General features: G+C 40.1%; 1 protein-coding gene across 6 annotated transcripts in view; it reads left to right on the top strand.

The window, feature by feature from the left end:
- The window catches only part of PPP1R12A (protein phosphatase 1 regulatory subunit 12A), a 98,877-nt gene extending 78,466 nt beyond the window's left edge, over positions 1–20,411 (top strand). For 3 of the 6 annotated variants that reach the window (XM_033162802.1, XM_033162804.1, XM_033162805.1), the window contains 8 exons: positions 631–696; positions 3,396–3,412; positions 5,739–5,865; positions 6,901–7,005; positions 9,622–9,670; positions 10,157–10,187; positions 10,859–10,909; positions 18,032–20,411. In XM_033162802.1, the coding sequence (XP_033018693.1) occupies positions 631–696; positions 3,396–3,412; positions 5,739–5,865; positions 6,901–7,005; positions 9,622–9,670; positions 10,157–10,187; positions 10,859–10,874 (411 nt within the window). In that variant the 3' untranslated portion in view covers positions 10,875–10,909; positions 18,032–20,411. Of the gene's footprint in view, positions 1–630; positions 697–3,395; positions 3,413–5,738; positions 5,866–6,900; positions 7,006–9,621; positions 9,671–10,156; positions 10,188–10,858; positions 10,910–12,616; positions 12,749–18,031 lie in introns of all 6 variants that reach the window. The other 3 variants (XR_004427463.1, XR_004427464.1, XM_033162803.1) reach the window with 3 other exon arrangements.
- The last annotated feature ends 3,890 nt before the right edge of the window (positions 20,412–24,301 follow it).

Below are 24,301 nucleotides of genomic sequence, written 5' to 3' on the forward strand. Positions count from 1 at the left end.
GATTACAGTAAGTTGTCCCAGAATTGAAGAATTGGACAAAAATAGTTGAAATTTTAGTGATGCGGGTGGCGCTATGGGTTAAACCACAGAGCCTAGGGCTTGCCGATCAGAAGGTCAGCAGTTCAAATACCCGTGACAGGGTGAGCTCCCGTTGATCGGTCCCAGCTCCTGCCAACCTAGCAGTTTGTCAAAGGGCAAGTAGATAAATAGGTACCACTCCGGCGGGAAGGTAAACGGTGTTTCCGTGCGCTGCTCTGGTTCACCAGAAGCGGCTTAGTCATGCTGGCCACATGTACGCCGGAGCTGTACGCCGGCTCCCTCAGCCAATAAAGCAAGATGAGCCCCGCAACCCCAGAGTCGTCCACGACTGGACCTACTGGTCAGGGGTTCATTTACCTTTAGTTGAAATTTTTGTTTTAGAAGAGTGCAAACATAGATTATATTCCAGTATAAATGTGTGAGTGGTGGTGAGCAACTAGGATAGAATTTTGTTATTCGCAAACTATATCTGCTTGTTTGAAGCAGTTTGAAGGCTGAAAATGTTGTTTGGAGGAAGCCCTCCTTCTAAGTTGTTCTGTCCAGAGGCAAAATGTAAATATATGCTAATTTTAAATGGGTTTCCTCCCTCAGAGTGATGAAAATGAACAAGAACACCCATCTGATTCAGAAGAGGGAACAAATAAAAAAGAAACACAGGTAAAATTGTTCTGTTTCGTTTTCCTTGCATATAAAAGACATAATCTCATGCTACGGTTTTATTCAAGGTTCTGTGAAGAAAATTGTATCTTCTGGGGTTAAAACATTAAGTTCAGAGATCATGTGATAATTTTATTTGGCCTTCATAGAAGCGTAACCTGTTGATTATCTTTCATAGTGCACAAAGTTGTTTTCATAGTGCTGTGCTGTTTCATGTATCTTTTGCCCTGTTCTCTTTCATTCTGATTCTCATTTGAGTGCCATATTTTACAAAAGCTACCCTCCCACAGGTATTGCATCCTGTTTAAATTCAGTAATAGTGCATTAACTGAGATTGCATACATTTTGCTTTGATAATGCCAACATTATCTGTTTCATGTGAACGTGTCACTTGAATGAGCTCTAAGTAGACCCTACAAAATATAGTCAAACAAAAGAGTGGTGTAAAATTGACTTAAAATCACCACATAGTGAACTGTCCATATTGAAAAATGAGAGAGCAGTTGAAATATATAGAATACTAAAAGAACAGGAAGGCAGAATCATTAACTCTTTAGAACTTTGTCATAACATGGGATCTATATTTCTAATATTGGTGATCTTGTGAAGATTCTGCAAATTGTTGCTAGGATCCAAACATGCAGTTACTTACATGTGGCTATGGAGACTTTGGGCTTGTATCACTCAAACAGCAGTTCCCTAAGCTGCATTGAAAATTACTTTTGAAATCATAGAAGTCTTTGAAATGCTCTTTGGCTTGGAAGGTCTGTTATTCAAAGAAAGAAGTCCAAAATGCCTTTGGGCATGCCCAATCCCTTGATGTATTTAAGTTAGCTATTTGAATTCTAGCCTATGATTCCATGCAGCAGGGGCAGATAACTGCATACTGCCAGTGGGTCAGATCTTTCCTTCCCCTCAATCCCAAGTGTCAATTCTGACACGTGGGTGGGACTGCCCACCTGTCAATCACCTGATGTTGTTATGACATTGGTTGACAACTTGAAAAGAACTTTCCTTTGAAGACTGTTTTGCAGATAAGTTTCAATACACACGGCTAGGAAATGGACTTCAAAGTTATAGCAGACACGCCTTTACCTGCCATATACCTGATGTCATCTTTAGACCCGGCCAATATGGCCAACTATCGCCCAGTCTCAAATTTACCATTCTTGGGCAAGGTGATTGAGCGGGTGGTTGCGGAACAACTCCAGGCACGCCTGGAAGAAGCGGACCATTTGGATCCCTTCCAATCGGGATTCAGGCCTCATCATGGGACTGAAACTGCCTTGGTCGCGCTGGTCGATGATCTCCGGCGGGCTAGGGACAAAGGTGAGAGCTGTTTCCTAGTTCTGCTGGATCTCTCAGCGGCCTTTGACACCATCGACCATAACATCCTTCTGGACCGGCTAGAGGGGTTGGGAGCTGGGGGCACTGTTATACAGTGGTTCCGCTCCTTCCTCCTGGGCCGTATTCAGAAAGTGGTGATGGGGGATGAGTGTTCAGACCCCTGGGCTCTCACTTGTGGGGTGCCTCAGGGTTCCGTCCTCTCCCCCATGCTTTTTAATATCTATATGAAGCCGCTGGGAGAGATCATCAGGGGGTTTGGGCTGGGTGTTCATCAGTATGCGGATGATACCCAGCTCTACCTCTCTTTCAAATCAGAACCAGTGAAGGCGGTGAAGGTCCTGTGTGAGTGCCTGGAGGCGGTTGGAGGATGGATGGCGGCTAACAGATTGAGGTTGAATCCTGACAAGACAGAAGTACTGTTTTTGGGGGATAGGGGGCGGGTGGGTGTGGGGGACTCCCTGGTCCTGAATGGGGTAACTGTGCCCCTGAAGGACCAGGTGCGCAGCCTGGGAGTCATTTTGGACTCACAGCTGTCCATGGAGGCACAGGTTCATTCTGTGTCCAGGGCGGCTGTCTACCAGCTCCATCTGGTACGCAGGCTGAGACCCTACCTGCCCGCAGACTGTCTCGCCAGAGTGGTACATGCTCTAGTTATCTCCCGCTTGGACTACTGCAATGCGCTCTATGTGGGGCTACCTTTGAAGGTGACCCGGAAACTGCAATTAATCCAGAATGCGGCAGCTAGACTGGTGACTGGGAGGGGCTGCCGGGACCACATAACACCGGTCCTGAGAGATCTACATTGGCTCCCAGTACGTTTCCGAGCACAATTCAAAGTGTTGGTGCTGACCTTTAAAGCCCTAAACGGCCTCGGTCCTGTATACCTGAAGGAGCGTCTCCAGCCCCATCATTCAGCCCAGACACTGAGATCCAGCGCCGAGGGCCTTCTGTCGGTTCCCTCACTGCGAGAAGCAAAACTACAGGGAACCAGGCAGAGGGCCTTCTCGGTAGTGGCGCCCGCCCTGTGGAACGCCCTCCCATCAGAAGTCAAGGGAATAAACAACTACCTGACATTCAGAAAATTCCTGAAGGCAGCCCTGTTTAGGGAAGTTTTTAAACTGTGATATTTTAAATGTATTTTAATGTTTGGTGGAAGCCGCCCAGAGTGACTGGGGAGACCCAGCCAGATGGGCGGGGTACAAATAATAAATTATTATTATTATTATGGTCCATTTTATTTTAGTTGCTGAGCTTACTTAAATTCTTATTAATTGTCTAGTAAGATGTGAATAATTTGCTTGTTAAACATAGGTGCAGTCTTTTAAAATATTTTCTTCTTCTTTCTCCTTCAGAGTGAAAGCATTTCAAGGTATGTGTACTCTTCACGTTTAGCTCTCCTTATGATGTGAGGTATAACATTCTTAATTGTTTAATGTTGCTAATGAAATGAAAAGTTAAGCATGCTTTTATGGGAAAAGGCACTTTGCAAATGATGCGATGCAAGAAGCTGCCCACAGCTCAGTTCTCCATAAATACCAAAACTGTAGAACATTACATCCAGTTTCAACATGCCCACAGATTTGCTATTATGCTAGCATGTTGACCGTCAGCATGGCAGCACCATGACATATTGAGGATTATAAAATGTTCCAGTAGAGCCAAGCAATATGATTCATTGGTTACAAACACGATGAAGGTTGTATGCTTTGCCACACCTAAATAGAGGGGATTTTAACCATTTATCTGCAAGATTCAGCTTTTGGGATGTCTCCAAGTGGAGGATGTTCCCTAGTTCACATTTGCTTTTGTACAAAATGGAGAGAAGTGGAAGATTGCATACACATTATTTGAATTCACACCATATCTTTAGTTGAGTTATAATATTAATATTCAGATGTCATGTCAAATCATTTTCTGAGCTTAACTATCGTTTGTCACAATGTTGACATTTGACAAATCATAGTTTGAGAATGTTAAAATCATGAGGTTAATGAAATGTCCCAATTGACAAGTCATAGTTGGTGTTCCACCCTCTGAGGCCATCATGTCACATAACAGAAATCAAGAATATGAGAAAGACAAAAATAGAGCACCAACTTTCTTGTCTTAAGTCTTGCTGGTCTACCTGAAAGCCATGATTTCTGTATTGATCTTTCTGCCCCTGGGTGTTAAACCAGTTCCCATTCAAAATAAAAGCAGGCACTTGGATTGCATGATTTTTATTTATCGAACAACTTTTATAAAAGAAGCTGAATCAAATGAATAACTTTTAGGTTTTTAGCCTTGACCTATGGTCTCCCATTTCTCCCCAAAGACTGGTGTTTGGAAACTTGTTTGCATTCTACTTTTGTGTTTTATAAAGAAAAGTGACGTTCTTTTTGAAATATAAACAGAGTTATGAAAAGCAAAGGTAGCAATTATCACTAGTGGCTAAAATTGAGGGAAGTTGGAATGTAGGTCATGAAAATAGCAGCCAGGAGATGTGGTAAAATGGAAAGTGGTGCCAGGGATGGGGGAGCACTACCAATAATGAAATGATGCTTTCCCTTTTTTCATTGAGAGTAGCTATGGGTGCACTTAGAGTAGTGGTGGCCAAACGTGGCCCTCCAGCTGTTTTGGAACTACAATTCCCATCATCCCTGGCCACTGGTTCTGTTAGCTAGGGATGATGGGAGTTGTAGTCCAAAAAAAAGCTGGAGGGCCAGGTTTGGCCACCATTGCCTTAGAGGGACTTCTTTCTTTTTGGACATTTATCTGGTCAACATTCATTCTCCCTACCAAAATGCTACTTCACTCCAAGGGATATGGAACCTGCAACGTTGGTAGCAACATTGCTTTGGAGTGTGGGCAGTGGTTTTGAGTGGACAAAGCCAGGAAGAAAAATGTCCCATCCCCTGGTGCTTTGCTCAACTTGGAGTGTCTCCCGTACCTTGGGGGGGGGGGAGGAAACAAAAACACTTCTTAATACAGAGAGATGAAAGACATCAGGAAGAGGGGAATGCTCCTTGGCAGAAAGCTGGCTGAGAAAGCATTGTGCTGCACAGCTGAGAGCAAATAAAAAGACGAATGTTCTCAGTTGTGCTGCCCTTTTTAGCGTTACTGATTGATGACAACAAGGCAGTATATCTGTGGTTGTGTTGCTGGAAGTACAACAAGCTGAAGCAGTTTATAATTGCATCTTGGAACCCTTGGAGGAGACAACTAAGGAAAAATAGTATAAATTGTGTTTTCATTTAGGGCCCAGTTTTGCATGTCACAGTAAACCCTCATTAATAGTTTCCCATGAACATGGAAATCATTGCAGCTTTGCTCCTTTCATAGTGCCAGCAGGAACAGCAAACCATGATCTCTGATGTAGCATTATATCTGAACGAGGGATCAGGCTTGTTTTGCTGCCCCAATCCCCACCTTGGTAAGCTAAGAACAAACATTGGCTTCACATTGTGATTTGTTTGGAGTGAAACAACTCATGATCCCAAGCTCAGACATTACAATACACCAGGGATTGTGATTGGTCTCTCACACTAGGAGAGGAGCCACCTGCACGATCATGCTAAACAATTAACTACAGACAGTTCTGATGTGCAAATGAAGCCATTGTGACTTAGTTTCTAAATTAGAGCTAGCTCAGACCATAGTTTGTTGTAATTCTGAACTGAGCTGTGAGAGATTGAACTTTTATTCTTTTTTGGAAGATATGACACAGGATCATCAGGAGATCGTTACGATTCAGTACTAGGACGGACTGGATACAGTTACTTGGAAGATCGCAAATCATATTCCAGCAAGCTAGAAAAAGAAGATACAGCAGATTTTAAAAAGGTATCTGTCCCCATGAGTTGTGTGTTAACAAGATGACTTTATTGGAAGTTTGTGAAGTCATTCTGTATGGTTCTCTTAATTCAGTTTGACATCATATGCATACATACACTCTGGAGACTATAAGATGCAATTTCAAGCTCTATGGTATTGGTTTTGAGGTAATTTTTGATTGAGGCCATTGTTAAGGTGCTATTTGTAAAGCAACACTGCAAATACATGGCCACTTTACCCCACTTCCTTTTTCATTTAGAGCAGGGATGGGGAACCTCAGGCCCAGGGCTGTATGTGAGCCACAAGGTCTCCCTATGTCACCCATTGGACCCTCCTCAGGCTACACCCCTTTCCTAGGATGCTCCTTTCACTAGCACCCTCCTCTTAGTGCTTTTGCCTAACTGGAATGTGTCCTTGAACCAGTATAATGTCTCTTGCTTGCCTGAATGGAGAGAGGTGACTGTGGTGTATGGAGAAAGGTGATCATTGCAGGGTCCAGCTTGGTTCCTATGGGGAGAGGCGGTCTTTGAGATATTGCGGTCCTGAACCACTTAAGGCTTTATAGGTCAAAACCAGCACTTTGAATTGGGCCTGAAAACTAATTGGCAATTAGTGTAGTCAGGCCAGGATCAGTGTGATATGCTCAAGCCGTCTTGTGCTAGTGAGCAACCTGGCCGCTGAAATCTGCACCAGCTGAAGTTCTTGAACTATCTTCAGAGGCAGCATTGCATATAAAACATTGCAGTAATCAAACCTAGAGGTTACCAGACCATAGAGGATAGAAGTTAGGCTAAATCTTTATTTCAGACATCATGATATATTGGAATATCTCAGTGTTTAGCTGGTGATATATCATGATGTTGAAAACCATATATCGCCCAGCCATACACAGAACCCAGAAATCTAAACAGTTGCTCCTTGCCTACTGCCCTTCTAATCCTAGGAGTTAAATTTTATGTCCCTAACAATTATCACTTTATAAATGCAGTTATGATAGAAGTTTGAAGGACTGCATGATTTATAAAAATATTGCATATTTCTTAGCTTTATGAACAGATTGTAGCTGAAAATGAAAAATTGAAAGCACAGTTGCATGATACCAACATGGAACTGACGGATCTCAAACTACAGTTGGAAAAGGCAACTCAGGTTTGTATTTCTAAACTCTCGATTTAATTTTATTTCTTCAAAGGATCTTCAGGCTGCCTTATTATCCTGTCTAGGCAGCTTACAAACATATAACAAATAAAATCACAAATTTCTCTAATACAGTTTAGAACAGATTACAAACAATAAAATGACAAAATAACAGGCAGAGCAGTACATACAAATTAAAGAACCCTTCAAATTTTTGCTGGCCTGGAAAATATTTTATCAGGAAATCTAGTAACAAGCAGTCTTAACTCTATACTCTGAAATCTAGCAGCAACCTTAATAAAATCATCATTGTTAAAAGCCAAACAAAACAGATGGGTCTCCAAAGCCATTTTGAAGGCTGGCCAATAGTCCAATGTCTAGGGAGGGAGTTCCATAAATGAGGCGCCACCACAGAAAAAGCATGGGTAGGTTCAGTACAATGTGTGCCACCAAGGATCAACTTTGCATTTTCCAAAGATATGGAAACACACTTTTTTAATAGTTCCTTTTAAACGTCATACTTTAATTCTGTTTGTTATAAACCTGCACAAAAGTTCTATTAGAAATATAAATCGATAATGAACGTTTCACATATTAGAAGGTTTCTATTGGGCTTTACCAGCGCTCTTGGAAGTGTATGGAATCTGAGTCTCTTAGGTGGAGTTGAGGCAATAACATGCAGTGAGGTGGCAAACCAGAAAAATGAAATGTGAAGTGCAGAATTTTATACATTTTAAAAGTTAAGTGTCCAGAATGGTATTTCATACACAACTTGCATAGGGCAAAGTTATAAATTGTTACTTTATATTGATGGAGGAGGAGGTGAGCGGCACACTCCTTTGAGTGTGGATCTGCTGCCCCTGCCACCTGTCCCCAGCCTGCCACCTGAAGCCTGGGCAGGCCAGCCCTGACTTTCTCCTTCCCTTTCATCATTGTTGCTATGCTGTTGCTGCCTTTCTCTCCATGGTTTTGGGTTGCTAAGAGCCCACTAATGGCATGACAAAGGGAAGGAGGTAGTGAGCCCAAACTGATTCGTATGTCCTTCTGCCTCTGGTAGATGCAGGGCCTAGGATTGTAAAGAGAGACAAAGGGGCTTGGGGAGTAATTAATTCATCCTTCTTTACAACCCCAATTCCATGGGTCCTCCAAGTGCTCAAGAGAATCCCAAGTTGGGATCCCAGCTTTGGGCAGCAAACTGGCCTCACTATGGCGCTCAACTCTGTGAAGAAAAGGGGATGTAGGACTATTATATCTGGAGTAAAATTATCTAGCTCATTCACTGTCTCTACACTGAAATCTGTCACTCTTTAGAATGATCACTCAGGTACCTGTTAGGAATGGTTTAGGGAAATTTGCTATTTTCTTAATAATCACGGTCTGAAGTTGGCTTGTTTCAATAGACTTGTGGTTGATGCTAACCGCTGTTTGCCCAGGTTTGGATTTGATGATCAGCTGTTGTTAGTGAAAACTAGAAGTGAAAACTGGAGGTGGAGGCATAGCAGGCTCAATCAACACTATACCATAGTTAATCATTATGTCCAAACCCTTGTCTAGTCTTTAACCCTTGAACATTTCTGCTTTAATTGCTGCATAAATGACTTCAAAATTCATGTGATTATGATGGGAAGACAGTGTCCTTGATATTGTAGAGTTGAGTTGGAAGTTTTCCCCCTGCAAACAATCTGGCCCTTCTCAATAGACAGCTAATGTTAGGTGTCAAGTTTTATCCCTAGTATTACTGCTCCATAGAAGTAAACAATAATCATTAACTTATATGGGTAAAAAGTAAGGTGGTGGGTTCATGGAGTGTAAGGAAGTTGCTGCTGATAGAGACTGATTTTAAGCTTATACCTTCAAAAGGAGCAGTGTGTTTGTCCTTGAGCAGCAACTTCTATTAATTGAAATTGATATATGATGGCAGAAACTTCCTGAGAACAAGTTTAGAATCAGGATGGGAAATGTTAAGTGGTTATTCCAGCCACCTGATAAATGACTACTAAACCAGGCAGAGGTAGGCTTGAATGTGCACATATCCTTATAAAGACCCTTTAGCGTATTCGTTCATGTTCACTCTGACATTCCAGACACATTGGAGATCTGATCTGATTAACTAGATAGACCACATGCTGTGTTATAGTGTTCTTTGAAATTATTAGTAAATGTAACTCTGGCCTTGTATCTGTACTTCATGATCTCTATTTTAAGAATCTATATTAAATTTGTTATAGATAATCAGTAGCCATTTATTAAGGATGGCTTGTGATGTTTGTTTCGGCTCCCACCTCATTGTTTTCTGTATCTTGTATTTCCCCCCCAAAAGTATTTTATGGTTCCAGTTGAGATTATACTCAGCAAACCTATGAGTCTGAGAGTGCCATGAATTTCAGGCACTCTTTGTAGTCATGTTACAGAAAAAATGAATAAATATTGGGTTGGATTCAGACATAGTGGACGTTAATTCCCTTAGAAATGAGTTGGTACTGTTGTTTTCACTGTCTTATTTAGTCTGTATTCTACCCACCACTGGTAATGCAACAGTGCTTTTCTAAATTGCATCTTTCCCACGTCCATTTACCTCCTTTATTTTTCTTGTGAGTGACATTGCGTGTGATCACTTATCTATTTCAGAGGCAGGAAAGATTTGCTGATAGGTCTCTGCTAGAAATGGAAAAAAAGGGTAAGTTTTTTTCTGGGCTTTTGGCCCTCTAAGTTATATAATAGTCTTATAAAATAATAATTGAATTGGGAGAGCAGTATGCAAAAAGAACAAAATGCAACAACTTAGGCAATTAGATTTCTGGACAGACTGTGTACAAGGGATGCACTTTATGTATTGATATAAGAGCAATAATAATCAAATAATTAAATTTAAAATTCCGTGCTGGATTTGGTCTGGCAACTTTTTAAAAACATACAACTGGTGGAAATGGCTTGAATTGGTTAACTCACTGTTACTTAACTGAGCACTGCTACAAGTAAGCAAGTTGGATTTTTTTTAACGAAACTTGGTTCTTATCACAGAGGGTTAAATGAATGACAGACTGATCAAAATGAATTATGACTGTACTAAACTCTTGAAATTAATTGCTAAAACTGGGTAAAATATGTTTAGGAACTCACTTAACTATTATTAAACTAAATTCAAATGGTTTGTATCTGAAAGGTGACCGACAAGAGTCAGTATCCTCGCAGCGGTATGATCTAACCAAAGTTTTACACACCTCAGCTGATGCTGCTTGTTTTGCATAACACTGTTGAATGTCTACTTTGTAGCAATTTGCCTTTGTCTTTCACACTTTGAAAATATTTGAATGTCAGATACTGGATACAGCAGCTGCTTTTTAATGAGACTCACTGCATTGTTTTAACACAAAGCAATACTTTAGCTTTAAGACCTGTTGTCCATTGAATGATGACAGAATATGCACTAGGACACACACACACAATTAGTATTACTTGGGTGTAGTACAGAATGCAAACTAACATTTGCCTGTCTATGGAACGTAATGCTTTGTGCTTCCTTTTCCTTAAGGCAGTTGGTATCTTTTCTGCATTTCTTGTATGCTAAACTACCACAAAATACAGTTAAAGGAGTAATACCCAACTGATGTTACAAAAACTATTGCCTGATCAGCTTTATATGAAGAATGTATTTAACTTGTAGAATTTGACCCAAATTAGTTCTGTTGTCTTGATTTTAAATTCGAAGTATTTTTTATTTTTTTTACACATCACTGGCCTCGCAAGTTTCTTGTCCTCACTGTGCTTATGGTTGTTTAATCTTGAAAATCTGAGATTGCTCTACAGAGATGATGCTTAAAATATATATCCAAATCGTGTTATTAATGCAAATGGTTTTCTGTAGGAAAGAAGAGCTCTAGAAAGGCGGATATCTGAAATGGAAGAGGAACTCAAAGTAAGCGTGCTTCAATTATTTTCATTTAGGGCAGTAGCATTGTTTTTAGGCTGCAGTGTGCACATTCTTATTTTTATGTATTGATTAGGAGTGCATCAAATTACAGAACATTCTTCTGGTTTTCAATGGCTTTTTACTACATGGTCAGCCATGTAATCACAGCTCGTGCCAAAGCTGTCTAGTAGAATGCAGCTTTTGCAAAGGATAGAATATTGTGCCATACAGTTTTGTTTATAGTAATGGAGGACTTTTACCTGAGATTGTCTGAGCTGGGGTTGAGACATATGGTTCTATTAAAAAACAAAAGCCTATATCGGTTGAATATGGCTATACTTTCCCAAATGTGTGTTTTTAAAGTATAGGCAAACATTTTATAATTTAATAATGAAGTACTTTTAATTTAACTCAATTGTGAAAATACAGGTTCCTCTGCTATCAGACAGTCTTCACATCAAGGGTAGTATTTCCTTTAGGCTACAGTCAGAGTGAAGTTAAGGTCACAAAAATTTCTAAACCTATCACTTGATTTTTCTCTCTCTTATCCAACCTTTAATTCACAGGGACCTAATGAAGAAATAAGCTCTGTCTCTGCCTCTGTCTGTCTGTCTGTCTCTCTCCCCCCCCCCTCTCTCTTTCTCTCTCTCTCTCACACACACACACCCCAACCATACATACGTACAGGTAAATTAGAGATGGGCTAGATTGATTCCTGAGGCACAATATGGCTTTCTTCCTACACCCTATTGGAAAGGCGCTGATTGGCTTAATAAAAAGTAAGCCTCAGTTTAACAAGGCAGATAGGCTCTCCTTCCCTCCCCACTCCTGGACAGGGAAGAACCAGACTGAGAAGACAAATAGTTGTCTTAGTTTCTGCGTCATTTCAGCAGCCTTGAAATTGCATCCATCAGCAATTACAGCATATAGATTTCCAGATACCAATATAGGTATAATTTCAAAAAGGATTCTGTGAGCTCTCTCTTGTTTCCTGCCTTTAAAAAAAAAATCCTCAGTTGTCTGCGGATCTTAGTACAGTGGAACCTCGGTTTTCGAACATAATCCATTCCGGAAGACTGTTCAACTTCCAAAACGTTGGGAAACTGAGGTGCAATGAGCGGTCGGCAAAATCCATTGAGAAAATTGGAAAACACGCAGCGGAAGCCATTCGACTTCCGAGGCACATTTGAAATGGAAGCAATTACTTCTGGGTTTTTGACATTCGAAAACCGAAATGTTCGGCTTTTGAGATGCTCGAAACAGAGGTTCCACTGTAGTCATATAGGGACATAGGAATTTGGGCCCAGGTTGTTTAATGCTTGAAAGGCTACCAGCAGCACCTCTGGGGGTGAAGTCAAATCACAGCGCCTCCTGTGTTGTTTTTGCTGTTCCAAAGTGACGTCTCCAGGGCGCAAGCCTGGGCAGTGTGTATGGAGGTCCTGGGCTGCCCAGATGACAACCCCCCACTCTCATCCCACTGATGTGGTCTAAAAGAAAGCAGAGCAACACATTTGGCACCAGCCTTTGCACAGTCACTGGATTCCCTATATATAGTTAGTTATTTTCTTAGTTTCACACAGAACAATCTGCTGCTAAAGAAGGATTATCTTTACATCTCTTTCTTTTTTCTTTTAGTTGTCATCATCTGTGATACCTTTTCAACATGCCACAATTGCATTCTCTCATTGGCTCCTGTTTCTTTGATTCCTGCAGAATACATTTCAAGTAAAGCATGTTCAGGCTTTGGAGGCATTTAAATGAGCGACTGCTGACTGAGAATAGGGCCTTGACCAGAGTGGTTACCAAGCTGTCAGGTGCCTGCAGGCACCGACATTCTGTGGACTTGTAATTTCCCCTTTTCTTTTTGTGTAGCTGGGCAGGTGTTGACTTTCAGTGAGTGTTATGGCCGCATCTCTCACTGTTAATGCTTGTGTGTCTGAAGACTGGCTTATTGCTTGACTATAAGTTCAGCTTAAATACACAGTTTCCAGTATTCCAATTTTACCTTATTACTAACAGATATGTTGATGTTGTTGTTTAGTTGCAAAGGAGTTCAGAAACTTTCACTTCCTCTTTTGAATAGCCACAGCTTTCCATGTTGTCTGGACCAAGAACTGATTAATCCTAACTATGGCAAGTGTTAGATAAACCAGCTTTAGAAACTATGATTTGAAGCTGTCTTGTTTGAAACTAGCTGTAGTTGCTATTAACCACAGTTTATCAGGGCATATGACATGGCAAACTGTAGTGAAGCAAAAGCTTCCAAACACTTCCTCCCAGTCACACAGGAGGAGGACAGGGTAGGGATGGAATGCTTGAGCCTGAGGCTTATTGTGATACATTCATTTATCACGTTGTGCTGTGGTTTAGCATGGCATATGTATATGGTGAATGCATCCGTATTGGCAGATTATTTTGATGTTAATCTGTGGGCCTCACTACCTACCACAGTTCTGAGATGCTCCGTTCCTTGGATATGTATAAGAATATTGAGGAGCTGAAAAAGTAAACCCTAATCTGAATAGTTGAATTGACACTTCACTGGAAGCTAAGTACTACATCTGAATATAAATTTACTGAAAAACATAACTCATCTGTGCTAATTGGAAACCTCTGGTACCAGCATACAGTGATACCTTGGGTTACATACACTTCAGGCAGAGGCGTAGGAAGGTTACGTGGTACCCGGTGTGGAAATTTTCTTGTCCCCCCTCCATTGACCCCCCCCCTGCAAAAAATGGTTTTACGTTATTTCATATTTTCTTACAAAGGAATAATAACATGACATAGGAAAACAGCCAAGTAAAAGCTATTTTGGTGGAGGAGGGTCAAGATATTAACCAATATGCATGAAATATCATATATAGCTATATAATCCCTAGTATAGTAAGATAAGACCTTTGGAGCAGGCATTTAAAAAAAAAAGTTTTTTTTATGAACCGCCCTAGTAGGGCAGTAATTGTTCCTTGATAATTTGTCACCCCCTCCATTATGGAACATGGGGTGGCCCGCTCCCTATGCCCCCCTCTACGCCCCTGGCTTCAGGTTACATACGCTTCAGGTTACATACTCTGCTAACCCAGAAATAACTCTTCAGGTTAAGAACTTTGCTTCAGGATTAAGAACAGAAATCGTGCTCTGGCGGCACAGCAGCAGCGGGAGGTCCCATTAGCTAAAGTGGTGCTTCAGGTTAAGAACAGTTTCAGGTTAAGAACAGACCTCCAGAACGAATTAAGTACTTAAGCAGAGGTACCACTGTACTACTTAAAGTGGAAAATATCACATGGTTGTGTTATCTTTCCCAGATTGTCATATTAAACTTTTTTAAAAAATATATTAACATGGTTGTATACTCGGGGTTCATCAGAGTAGACCCATTGAAGTTGATGAGCATGACTAATTTAGGTCAATTAATTTCAATGGGTTTGCTCTGAGTAAAACTTAATTGAATAAAACCATCAATACCAAGTTCTAGTGAGTGGTTGGAAAGCAATGTGTCAGATTATATAGATAATAATAATAATAATAATAATAATAATAATAATAATAATAATGAAATGATCAGTTGCAATATTTCACATTAATTGTTTGAGACAGCTCATAAATACAGCAGAATATTTTTTTATGAGCCTAGATTTCCCCCTAAGTGATTAACATGTGCCATGCCAATGCCATAGAGGAGGCATGAGCTTTTATAGCTGAAAGTTAAGTCTCATTACTGTGAAACTGAAAATTTACCTTTGCAATCAACAGTAGTTAAAAAGAAATAAAACACATGTAATTTCTACATGTCTGAATAGGCTTGCCTAAAGAAAAATTCTTTAAGCAGGTGTCAAAATGACTATAGTGAATGTACCTTATTAGAGATACCTCATGCATTCTAGGATATGATAATATACATATCAAGACCCACTCCAGAGAGTTCACACATGTATAATAATTTATTTTAAATGCCGTTTTGATTTTTCAAAGAATAGGTTTATTAACTCTTGGCATTTGGTGCTTTGCAAAAAAATTAATACAAAGCATTTTAATACAAAGTATTTTGATATTATGCATGGTGTAACCTTGCTTATTTGAGCGACCAGCAAAAACTCTTTTTCCTTTGTTTATTTATTTTGCCATTTATATCCTCCTTTCAATACAAAAAAATCTCAAACTTAAGGCATTTACAAATAAGAAAGGAATCACAACAAAATCCAGAACCACCCTAAGAATAACAATATGCTTTAAAAAGCATCCTGAAAATCATTCAACAGCCGAATTGAAAATGTATTATTAAGTGTTATGACTAAACAAGAACCCATTTAATAGCAGGTTAAGGTGGAGCCAGTTCAATTTCTTTTTGTAAATTGTTCCATAGTCAGGGTACCACAGCTGAAAACATCCCCTTTCTTGTTTATTTGCCAATAGAAATGCAATAAGGACTCAGGGAGTGCAGAATTCATGTGAGGAGACAATTCTTGAGCTGGCCTTGCCCAGGCTAGGCTATTCAGGTTTTAAAAGTCACATTGATCACTGTCAATTTTGCCTGGAAGCCAATGAAATTGAGAAAACTGACCTGATGTAGTCTGTCCTGCCAGGCCCAAACAAATGTCGGCCCTCAGCATCCTGAGCCAATTGAAGCTTCTGGGCTGTTTCCAAGGGTAGCCCCACATTCAGTGGGGTTTGCTCCCAGATAAGTGAGGGTTAGGATTGCAACCATTGGCATCAATGTCTTGGACCATTTTTTATTTCTTCAGGAAAACAATGCTGCTGGTGAACCTAAGTACCAATATTGCCTGCCTATAGTACACCCATCTTGTCTGGGTTTACATTCATCCTCTTCTACTTCCTAACTGTTATAGACAAAAGGAAGAAGCCTCTAAGCCAACTTTTCTCAACCTTGGATCCCCAGGTGTTGTTGGGCTACAGCCTCCCATCATCCCTGACCATTGGCCACAGTGTCTTTGTAGTTCAACAACATCTCTTTTGTTCAGTGGCGGAGTAAGGCTCCGCGGTACCCAGGGCGGCAAAGGAAACGCCCCGGGGCGGGGCGTTTCCGGGAGTGCCGCCGCCGCTTCTGCAGCCCCCTTTTAAGCCGAAGAGCCCCGTTTAAGCTCTGCGGCTAAAAAGAAGGCTGTGGAAGCGGCAGTCCGACGACGGAGTGCGCCTGCGCGAAATGTCGCGCAGGCGCACTCCGTCGTCGGGCCGTGTGCTGCCGCTCCCAGGGTGACGTAGGGAGTGGCAGCGCGTGGGAATGGTGGGAGGGGCTGCGGCTTGTCACCCCACACGCCGCCGTTCGCTCCGTTGCCCCGGGAGCAGCAGCACCGCACACACCGTGGGCTGCTGCTCCCGGGGGGACGGAGCGAGTGGGAGCACGTGGGGGAGCAACGGCGCATGGCCAAGGGAGCACCCCATCCGTGCAGCGCTGCTGCTCCCAGGGTGACAGGCGTTGCGTGGGGAGTGGCGGGAGGGGCCGCCGCTTGTCACCTCCACCCGCCGCTTGTCACCCCTGTCACTCGGGGCGGGCCACCCCCCCTAGCGACGCCTCTGCTTTTGTTAGAGATAGTGGGTCTGATTGTCAGACTTCCAATTTCTGTGGGCACATGTCGAAAGTGCTTGGTTAAGCAAAGGCAATTTTCCATCTTTGGGTATGTGTTTTTTTTCTGGCCAGATGCTTGTTTGTGCCCTGGACTTAACAGTTAATCTTGTGTAATCACATCAGTGCCAGTCATTCCCATCCATCTGCTCCCCACATTGTGCCCTTTCTAGTTCTGTAAAAAATACTGGGGGAACTATGGTGCAAAAAAGAAGAAAATAGTATTTAAGCTCTTGCATTCTTTCTCCATACTCAAAACCCTGGCTCTCTTTGTTCTTCCCTCTTACAATTGTACCTACCTCATTAGGAATTGGACTTGATATTGAAGCTTCCCCTTTCCTTCAAGCATTTAGTAAGATTAGAAATAGTATTGTGCCGTTCCAAGTGCCTCTTGTCCCATTTTAAATCCAACATACCAGTATTTTTCAAAGTAATATTTTTTTTTCCTGGTTTCTAAGGGGAAATTTAAAAGCCAAGTTTTTCAGCTCCCGAGTGGAGTGGCAGTAAAATGTTCTATAAGGATGACTTATTAAAAACTTAGATGATAATTTATCTGCTGACTAGATGCATATTGAAACTTCATAAACTTATAGCAGGTGTGGTAAGAGCATTCATATATGACTTGGAACAAAGCAGTGACTATTTAATGGGAATAGAAATAAAAGGCATGATGAGGCTCAGCAGATCATCAGTTAAGTGAGCATTTAATACCTATTTATTTCAATAACATTGCCAGGTTTGCACAAATGCCACATATAGGCATATTTATAACTTACTTGCCTTATATTACTTGCCTTATTTTTTTTTTAAAAAAACCCACACAATTTTGTATCTATGCTGGATTTTGAAATAGTGGACATGTCAGTTTCTAAAATATGCTCAGAGCTCAAGCCCGTCTGGAAGTGAAGTCTTGTGGTATAACTGTCACTTCTCTCAACACTCTCCCACCCTTACTCCCAGATGTTTGGAGACAAGGGTATAGTTGTGAAGAATGCTCTCTACACATTCTCTGAATCACTTTTCTTTGTTACAACTCTGAAACCTGAGGCAGGACATCCAAAATGGGTTCTAGTGCCCAGGTCTGGTAAATCTTCCTTCAGTTGATGCACACCCAGGGCTGTGTGAACTGTGTCCCACAAAAAGCTAATTACAAATTAAGTAAATATATGCATGCTTATTTTACCTAGAGCACCTATGAAAAACCAATTTCTTCCATTACTCCATGTGAGTGGCTTACTATGTGTTTTGAGTAGGACTGACTTGACTAAATCTGTTTTGGTTTGTTTTATATTTCACTTCTCAGTGATTATAAAACTGTAAGTTGTTGCTGCGGATGGACCTTGAGTTCTAAACCGTTAGCCACATATTCATGTCACCAGCCTGCTTAGCAATATTTTAATATCCATTGGTTTATAAATGGTATTAAATAAACAAACCATTTGGCGTTTGCAGGAAAGGAGGACTATTTGTCTTTGAAGAGACTTTGTATTTAGTATATTGTTATTTGTCAAGTGTTGCACACTTTACTCTCTGTTTTTCTCTGATAGATGCTACCAGACCTGAAGGCCGATAACCAGAGGCTAAAAGATGAAAATGGGGCTTTGATCAGAGTTATCAGCAAGCTTTCCAAATAAAATTGTTTACTCCAGCTGCAAATCATGGGAATGCACATAATTAGTATCTCCAGTGGACCATAGCATGGAAGTCACTGGAAGTCTGGGAAGATTTCTTGGAGACTGTCATTTTCAGATATTCTGCCAAATGCCCTCTTCCCTGGGGGTGTGTTTTTTTTAACCAAGATCATTGTTTCATGTGTTAAAGCAGCTGCTGAGAAGACATAATGACTGAGAAATCTTGTTTACAGCTACTGCATATAAGGAAAGTGTTCAAGGCCAGATAAGCCTCAGATATTTAACCAGTAAGCCTTAGTTGTACATAAACACATGCATCAAAAAAAGCTTTCTGCTACCACAGACAGTTACTTTTATTTTGTTGTGTCACAGTTCCTGGTTTTTTTCCCTATCCTGCAGTTTTTCTCTCTTACATCTTAAGTTTGGATTTGTGTGTATTTCCTTCTAATTATTCATATACCAGATTTTTTCGTTGTACAGTATTTTCACAGCTTTACATTTACACACCCCTTTAAAAATGCAACATGTAGCTAACTAAGCCTGTATTGTCCAGCCAGCCACCCCAAAACAGAGAGGTTTTGTGGAACCTTTGCTTTCACTGTTGTGCAATATGCATTATTTCCTATAAAAGATGCTTTAAAAGTCAGTTGCAAGTAGATTGGTTATTTTAAAATTCCTGTCTTCTGCCTTTATTGGTCACTTTTTAAAAGAAAAGAAAAAGGTTTGTAGTGCAAGTTGTTAGATCCTGTAACCATCACCTTCATTTTAGCAGGTACTAAGTGATGCTGTATATATTAATGTATATTGTTTGGAGTTTTCAGACCACCACTTGACATGCTTGAATATATTTCCCTATTGCAATTGTGTGTTAAAACAAAATTGGCTGCTCCACAGTAGTGTTTAACAAAGTCCATTTGGTTTAAATTTAGAAATTCTACTTGGTATGGAGTCAGTCTTTACAAAAAATTGAAACTAAAAACAATATTTTATCCCCTTCCATTTTTTATTTGAGTGATCACCCATAATAAAACTTAAGTATAACTTCTTCACTACATTTCACATATCTGTGTTTGAGTGCTGTCTGAAACTGTTGTGCTAGCCAAAGTAATCTTTAAGTCATTTGAAAGCCCTAACCTATTCATTTACGTGCACTGCTAATGCCATGTGAAGAGGCATCTAAGTTGATACCACCACGTTCAGACCATTTTATACATTTCAGTGGCCTTTTAAAAAGTACTCCAGTGAAGATAGCTTTTGTTAGAAAACAAACAGCTTTTATATTTTCACTAAAACCTACTAAATATAACCATCTTCTGGCCTACAGACTATTGCCTAAAAACCACTGAACAGCTCAGCCATTAAAATAAATTGTATATTGTAAAGCTTGTAGTAGCTATTGTATTATTGATTATATTGTATACTATATTAAATGTGAATTTGTACCCCTTCATTTTAAAAGGTCATTGTGTTCTACTTCCTACTTCTTGGGGATGGGACTCACTTCATTTTGGGGTGGGCAAAAGAGAACAACTGTTTGGGGCAAGGAGGACGTGAGTCCCCTTCATAGGGTTGGGTGATTTGGGGAGGGGGGGAGGGAGGTTTTTTGAAGATGTAAGGTTTTGCTCTTACTACCAAGCTCAGGATTCTTGATTTTAAAGGTACAAGGATAGTTCTGGGATATCTTGTTACAGTAGGTCTGTATGAGTCATAAGTTTGAAGGTGGACATATTTCATGGTCTTAAGCTAATACAAACCAAGCAGAGAAAATATCCATCTGAATGGCTGCAACACGCTGCATAGTGTTGTTGAATTGTTAGGCATACTGTGGATTATATTTGGTCAAGTTCTGGATGCCTGTGAATGATTAAATGTGTATCTAATATTTTAGTGTTTTATATATAGGTTATTTATTCTTTAAAAACTGAATGGCTACTGTGTTACGTTGATTTTATTGGTAGTATTGAGCAGACCTTGCATCTGCATGAAACTACTTGCAAAACCCACTATTTTGCAAAAAAAAAAATGTATTTTGACATATACAAATAAAATGAATAAAACTATTTTAAATGTGTGGATTTCACTGAGAAGACATTTTAAACGTGAATTTGGTATTTAAATTCTTTGTGGGCATTTTTTTATTGCTTCACTGGGATGCAAAGTACTTTTCAGAGATTGTAATCAAATTGTGTTTGCACAGCTGTAAATGCAAAAGTAAAAATGCCATATTTATGCAATCTGTAACAAAATTGAAAAATGTTTATATATTTTACATAAACCTGTCTGCATGGAGAAACTACATGGAAACCAGTTTTTTGTGTTGTGCCATGGTAAGAATGTATGATCTTAGAATGTTGCTTACCTCACTAGAATATTGTAGCTGAACATACCAGAGGCTTGGTATAAATTCCTTTAGCTACACTAGCAACTGCTCCTCCATCCCAGCACATGTTTTATTTAATGTTAAGTTCAGATTTTCATTTAGTTCCCTGCTGGAAATACGCTTGTGATGTTTGGATACTGGACTATGAAAGAAGTGCTCAATCATCAGAGGAATGTCACTTGTTTGTTTGAGGCAGCTAATTGCGGAACATGCAGTCAGTTTATCCCACGATGGAGTGCATTTACTGTTCTGGAGTTCAAGCAGTAATGAACATAGCTGAGATGTTAACTACATGGATTTGGCTGCACATTAAAATAATGGCAAGATCTAAACAGGACTTGAGGCAAAATGGGTTGAAAGAAGAATTGTGTTTCATAATCTGTCTTAACCTATGGGAAACCTAGAAATTGAATGTTGCCCCTGTCCTTGTTTTATGCACCTGCAATACTTCCTGAGGTAACGTCATTCTTCAATACCACCTGAGCTTCCTTTCTTCCTGTTTGTTTCCTCCTTATTTTTCTTGACTCTTAAATGTTAGTTTTCCTATTTTCTATATAGTTTGAGAACAGTGGTGGGCAAACCTGGCCCTCCAGCTGTTTTGGGACTACAGTTCCCATCATCCCTGACCACTGATCCTGTTAGCTAGGGGTGATGGGAGTTGTAGTCTCAAAACAGCTGGAGGTCCAAGTTTGGCCATCACTGTTTAAGAATAACTGGATATTTTATTGGGTTTTAAAAATCATTTTTCTGCTTGTCCAACCTGGGGAAAAGAAGCCCCCCTTCACAGTCCCCTTTGTGGGTTTTTGGGAGGGGTGCACACGCGCACACGTGTGCTCAAGTCACAAAGGACACGGAAAAGCAAGAAGGACAGAAGATAGGTAGGTAGGTCTCCTTTCTCTGAGGAGAAAGAACCAGGAAGAGTTGAAAGAAATAAGATAAAAGACTTAATACTATTTGTTGTTATCAATAAACAGAGAAAAAGAGAAAGGTAAGCGAGGAAAGCAGTTATCAGAATAAGTGAATGTAAAAGGACCAGGAAGGAGGGATGGATAAAACTAGTAAGATTTTTTTGCTGGGAGTCAGATACAAGTTGAATGTGAAAGGAGAATAGAAGAAGAAATTTCAGGAGATGGGTAAAAATACTTTTGAGAAGCATTTAGAGTTTGGAATGGAAAACCCCTTTAAGCAAATTCTGCCTGTACTTCACTTGAAAGTTGAGGTGTGGAACTCCTTGCTGAAGGAAAAAGGCTATGACAAGTCAGCAATTTCGAAAAAATGGATTTATCAGTAGAAAGCAATGTCAACCAGCTGATGCCGGTTTGCGACTGGCTCTGACCCTGCATCACTGTTTTGTGACTGCTGTGCCTCTGTAGTTTTCTGCCCTCTCAAGTGGGCCTTGCAGGGTACAACCCTTGGTGTACATCAAATAGAGTAGGGGTTACTTCTGAGTAGACTTCCCACTATTGGGAGTTCTAATCTGAGACACCTATGGTGAAAATTGAAACAGCAGTGTCTTGAATCTGGATTAGTTAATCCAGTATGCTTTTATTTATACTTATACCCACCATTAACATGCAACCCCCCACCCACCAACTCTGTAAGCAGTGTAAAGAGTTGTAAACTCCTTACACAAGTACTGTGTGCTCCCATGTGTAATATGTGTCTGACAGTCTCAAACAAAACTTTTTTTTGGGGGGTACCTTTTTAGGGTTGCCATATGTCCTCTTTTTTCCAGGACACACCCTTTTTATAGGTATATAAAATTAGAGTCGTCATAGTGATCCATAGTTAAAAATATAAGTCGGTAAATGTGTCCTCTTTTTTGCTCTTCAAAATATGGCAACTCAGCTTGATAGCCACAGAACCGCTTATAGTCAAAACAAAATAAAATAAAAAATTCCTTCACCAAGAACAAACTTAGTTGGTCTCTAAGGTGCTACTGGAAGGAATTTTTTATTTTGTTTTGACTATGGCACACCAACACGGCTACCTACTTGTAACTAGAAATGCTTATAGTTATGGATGTGTGTTGGTTGTGCTGAGGGGATCTTATCAGAATGAAATTAAGTTCCCTAAAGTGCCCTTTTCCTGTTTTGATGACTTCTAGGTTTGGAATTTGGGCGTAAAAGTGTCTACTCTCTCCTGGAGAATATTTTAAACTACATCAGAATGTTTATTTGCCCTTTCACATTTAAAAAGGAAGTAACATTCTAATCTCTTAGATTTAAAAAGTGTTTGATATGCCTCTTGTAAAACATGCTTCTGTGGGAACGGGAGATAACAAGTGACCAGCCCAGTAACCAATTCCTATGCGGATTTACTTTGGAGTGACTTGCATTCAGTTTGCTCTTGTCTGTGGTCCCATTGTACATATCCTGCTGCTGCTTCACCCTTGTGTCACCCACTTCAAAGAATTGTAGAATTATAGAGTTGGAAGGGACCCATTCATTGACTTACCCCAGTCACACAGATTTCCACAATTTATTCCAGTGGCAGAATGTGGGTGATGGAGCAAGAACTGAAATTTTCAGAATAAAACAGAGCACATAATCTAGTTTCACTGTGTACATTAAGAAGACTGAAAATCTCATGGTGGGGAATCTTACCTGCATTATCCAAAGAAATTAAACCAGCTGGATTGCACCTGTGCATTATGCACAGCAATGCATTCCAGAGCAGAGTAACTGCTCATTTTCTAAGGAAATTGAACCATAATTCCCCACACAGGAAAGAGATGTTAGGTTGTTTATTATTATTATTATTATTATTATTATTATTATTATTATTATTATTATTATTCCAACTAAAGTGATTACAGTATTCCAGGGGAGCGGAAGTGGACAAGAAGTCTCACACACACACTGCTGAGTGATGTGGGAATGTTATGCTGGGCAGTATGCCTGCTGATAAATGTGATGCTCAGAACATAAGGTCATAAACTTTTCTGTGGAGGGAAGCTCTTGCCTTATGTAGAGAAAAACAGTTAACAGGCATGAATGTTCCATGATTTAAAACCAGTCTAGCAACCCTTGAGTGATATCCAATAAACAAATAGTGCTTCTAAAAGCACCACACTAGAGCTACAGAAAGGAAAGGCAGTTCTTAACACTCTTAAGTGAAACTTTACATTTTGCTGTTTTTAAAATTATTATTTTTAACTGTAAGAGAAACTTGGTCTTTAAATAACTTAACTTTTCTCTTAAATAGCATTGCTTATTGTACAGTAGTGAGCAAAAGTCATTTTGTGACTTTTTTGCCTTTAACCTTTTCTGTGAAGAGGGGTGCATATGTGTAGGTTATCAGACTTGAGAAGTTGAGGGGGAAATAGAGCATTAGGATAATACCATAAGCAACATTTATGAATGTATAGTGTCAGGCACACAATTTTAAAGGAATCCAAGTTTATCGATGAATGGAAGGGTGGGGGAGGGCTACTGCTACAATCACTGAACCAGCTGGTCCTGATTATGACATCCCTACATTTTAAGCTAGTGCTGATTAGATATGAAAAGTGTGTATCACTCCTGCTACCTATTGGATGGGTTGAAAGGGAGAACAGTTTGGCTTTGCAGCCGTTGTAAATTGGTGCTCATCTCCCAAAGACTTTGGGGTTATAATAGTTAACTTAAGAACTACTATCCATTGTTTCTTATTATTGCTGCATAAAATACTCATAAACAAGGCTAATGCGAAGATCATTTTTGCTTGGGAGGACAAGCTCATTTGTACTTAAAATGTGATGCATGGAAATACTTGAAACCAGAACACAAATTTTATTGCATGATTTATTTTTAATCCACAGTGCC

This window comes from Lacerta agilis, chromosome 10, assembly GCF_009819535.1.
Source record: "Lacerta agilis isolate rLacAgi1 chromosome 10, rLacAgi1.pri, whole genome shotgun sequence".
NCBI classification, from domain to species: Eukaryota; Metazoa; Chordata; class Lepidosauria; order Squamata; family Lacertidae; genus Lacerta; species Lacerta agilis.